This window comes from Plasmodium malariae, assembly GCF_900090045.1.
Source record: "Plasmodium malariae genome assembly, chromosome: 13".
NCBI classification, from domain to species: Eukaryota; Apicomplexa; class Aconoidasida; order Haemosporida; family Plasmodiidae; genus Plasmodium; species Plasmodium malariae.
In genome coordinates this window covers 2,176,381-2,180,490 of record NC_041787.1, presented here as the reverse complement: position 1 = coordinate 2,180,490, position 4,110 = coordinate 2,176,381, and the positions used below count along the sequence as shown (strand labels likewise).

Below are 4,110 nucleotides of genomic sequence, written 5' to 3'. Positions count from 1 at the left end.
GTAAATGGTGGTTTAATTTTCGTACATAGACATTTGCGTCCAAAAGAAAAGTTAACACTACAGAGATGTATATATATATATATATATATAATGTATGTATAATGTGTATATATGTACAGAGACGTGTACTTTTCTCAAACAGATCAAGAGAAAACGTCACACAGTTATTAAGAATAAGTGTAACTTTTTGTTAACTATGCGCATATTTAATTCAGTGGCTAGTCTTCATTGGAATTTATATTTATAACCCATTTTTGTTCATTTTTGCAAATGGTTATTATTATATCAAAAAATAAAAAATAAAAAAAAAAAAGAAAAATGAAATAAATGAATAAACAAACAAAATAAATGAATAAACAAACAAAATAAATGAATAAACAAACAAAATAAATGAATAAACAAATAAAATAAATGAATAAACAAACAAAATAAATGAATAAACAAATAAAATAAATGAATAAACAAATAAAATAAATGAATAAACAAACAAAATAAAAAGATAAATTAATAAAATAAAATAAAAATAGCCTTATTTATTAAGTCGAATTTGTTATCCCCGCTAGCATCAAAATTTTCCTAAGAAATACAAATTAAATGTACAATATATAAATATATTCATAACATATAGTAAATACTACATATACCTATATGTATAATATAATCCCATTTTTTTTGCATATCTATATATTTTAAATGTTTTAAATATAAGCACTTTTCAGCCTTCTGCTTTATATTTATTATATATTTAAAAATGCAAACGACCAAGATCAACGCATGAGATTAATTGAAGCTTTTGCACATAAAAAATAGAGCATAACGTAATTTTACATTTATTATTTTGCCTTAATTTTCCCTATTTGGACTTATTTTTCGTTATTTATTTTTTTTTATTTTTCCAATTTTTTCATTTTTAGAGCACACAAACACAGCAATTATTGGACTGCAAATAGAAAATAGTAAAGTTGTTGGAATAGGAAATACGATTATTGGCAATTACAAAATTATTTATTAGCACTCCTGTAAGCGCCCTAAAAAATAGAGAACTTCTTCAGGCCAGTTTTTACATCATTAGTAAAAATCACAAGTTGCCTAAATTCTACCATAACAATTTCTACTTTAGTATTTTCATTAATATGTTTTTGTAATAATTTTATGGTTTGTTCGTTTATCAACATATGCAGTATTTTTTTTTTTTTTTTTTGATCCTATTAAAAATATTATACTCTACATTAGCATAGTATAATGTTTTAGAATTTTTTTTTTTTTTTGTAGTTCATAATATTTTAGGATTTTGCTTTGTTACTATTTAGAGTTATTTAATCATATTTCATATTTTATTATCTTTTGTTCTTAAAATTTTTTTTTTTGGATGAGTTTAATTTTATCACTTTTTTTGCCCTTTTCTTGCCTGTTTATTACCGTTTTTGTTTTGTTTTTTAGTTAATAAATTTATCAGCATTCAGATCTATTTTTTCCATTGAGTAATATTTTTTTTTTTTTTTATTTCTGCCATTTTACTTTTATTTATTACGTTATAAAATAGTGTTATGTCTTTAGGTGCCATTTAGTATTACTTTTTGTGCCATATGTTGTTTTGATTTATAGCACTATATAATAATGAGTGCCTTTTCACAGCTCGGTGCATCGCATTACCGTGATTTCATTTTTCTAAATTTATTTTGTTTTACTTTATTTTAATTCATTTTAATTCATTTTAATTCATTTTAATTCATTTAAATTCATTTTAATTCATTTTAATTCATTTTAATTCATTTTAATTTATTTTAATTTATTTTAATATTTTTTTATCTTATTTTTCTGGATCGTACGATATATATATATATATACTTATATAATAATAATAATAGTAAAAAATTTAAATATCCTTTTAATTTTGAGACAACACAAGATCTTAATGATTACATACAGGCGTATGTTAGGAGTACTTGTACTCGCCCTGCTGCAACTGAGGTATTGTATGAACACCATGTCCACTACTATTGTGGGTCATAGGGGGTGTGGCTCAAGTGATCCAGGAGGAAGTTCTGTATATCCAGAAAATTCTCTTTATTCATTTAAAAAAGCATTAGATAATAAAATTGATGGAGTAGAACTAGATGTATGGTTAACTAAAGACAATGAAGTGGTAGTAATACATGGAACAGATGATGGTTTACTTGGTCATACCTTATTAAATGATAAAACTTCAACAGCCAAGTATATTGAAGAATTAACAGTAAAAGAAATCCAAAGTTATCATTATAAAGAACCCTGGATCCTTACCAAGGGAAAAGAATTTTATGGAAAAGATGTAAATGTTATTTCTAACGAATATGAGGAGGAAGTGAAATATTCTACCTTAAGTGAGAATCAAAAATTAGAAAAGGTAAAAGAGTATGACCAATACATCAAGGCTTACCAAAATGTAGAAGAAATTGATGAATTAGAAAAAATATTTAAGGAATATTTTGTCAATGATGAATCTGATGAAAACAAAGTCGAAGGGGCGAAAAGTTTAGAAGATAATGTAGATGAGATTGTAGAAGAGGAAAATATAGAAGAGGAAAATATAGAAGAGGAAAATGTACACGAGGAAAATGTAGACGGGGAAAGTATAGAAGAGAAAAATATAAAAGAGGAAAATATAGAAGAGGCAAGTGTAGACGATCCAAATGTAGAAGCGTCCACTGATATGTTAGGGAAAGAAATAGATGAAAACATGAGTGAGGAAGAATTTGTAAAATCTATCCAATGTGAACACTGTAAGTCTCTTTATGTAAACTATATCAGCAAAAAAAATTATGATGTAAAAAGAAAAATGTTACTCGCAAAATTCATCTTCAAATTTTACCATGTACCATTATTAACAGATATATTAAATACATACAAAAATAAATTAACATATGATATCGAATTAAAAGGAACCAAAGAAAATTTGGGTTTATATTTATTAGAAATTTTAAAGAACTATAAAGATTACAAGTTTAAGTTTAGTTCATTTAACTGGGTTTTACAAGATGATGATATAAAAAAAAAAATTTTTAAAAATAAAAATATGAAAAACATAGATTATGCTTCATACCCTTACGATAATCTTAAAAAAATTGATCTATTAAAAGTATTACGAAAAAATAAGTTGAATATACCTGTAGCTCTATTATTTGCAGATGATGAAGTAATGCCAAATCTCAATTCAATTCTTTGTACTATGAAATATTACAATGCTGACTGGGCTCATTTCTCATACAGATTATATAAAAAACCTATTATCATAAATTGCAATAAAAAAAATAAAACCATATCAGTAGACTACCTTGTTAAAATTTTACATAAAAATAATAAAAAAATTATGATTTACTGGGGAACCGAAGATAAAGATCAGTATGATGATATTATATTCTATTTAAAACTAAATGTAGATTCCTTGTGTCCAAATAACATAGAACTGGCTAAGCAGGCTTTGCATCAAGTGCATAACAACTAAGCTCATCAAAGGAAGAAAAATAAAATAAAATCAAATCAAATAAAAGTGCCATCCAGGTGCATGCCAGAACATATGAAGGGGATGCAAACAATTACTCGTATAATTTTGCACCTCCGTATGAGACTGCTTACATAAATGCATGCATAATCAAACCCAATCATAAATAAGCGAACGCATATATGAGAGTGTGCCACGAGAATATATATATATTTGTTTATTTATACATGAATGCACATATAAATGTATATGTACATGTAAGTGTATATGTACTTATGTGCGAGTGAATAAATGCAGTTGACCTTCCATAATTTAACGGGTGACTTTGAAGTACAAACGTTTGTATTTTTTTTTTTTTTTTTTTGTGTGGGAATTTTTTTATTTTCAATTTTTTTAATCAGTTAAATAAAAATAACAAAAAAAGTGATTTCTTCATTTTTCCAGCAGATTTAACAGCTTTTTTTACCTTAAGCGTATAGCCTTGAAATAAAATTTAGTTCGCATAAAAGAATTAAACGTGTAGTATATTTGTGCTTGCGCACTATCGGGGAGCGCGCATGTATCTATGTATATATATATATGTATTTGTATATTTTTTTTTTTTATTTTTTTTTTCCCCATAACTTTTT

At 25.3% G+C, this 4,110-nt stretch overlaps 1 protein-coding gene across 1 annotated transcript; it reads left to right on the top strand.

Moving 5' to 3' along the window:
- Positions 1-1,915: 1,915 nt before the first annotated feature.
- GDPD (glycerophosphodiester phosphodiesterase, putative) lies at positions 1,916-3,484 on the top strand (the record flags this gene model as incomplete). Its single annotated transcript, XM_029007524.1, has 1 exon — positions 1,916-3,484. The coding sequence occupies one exon, from the start codon at positions 1,916-1,918 to the stop codon at positions 3,482-3,484; it is 1,569 nt and encodes a 522-aa protein (XP_028863904.1).
- Positions 3,485-4,110: the final 626 nt, after the last annotated feature.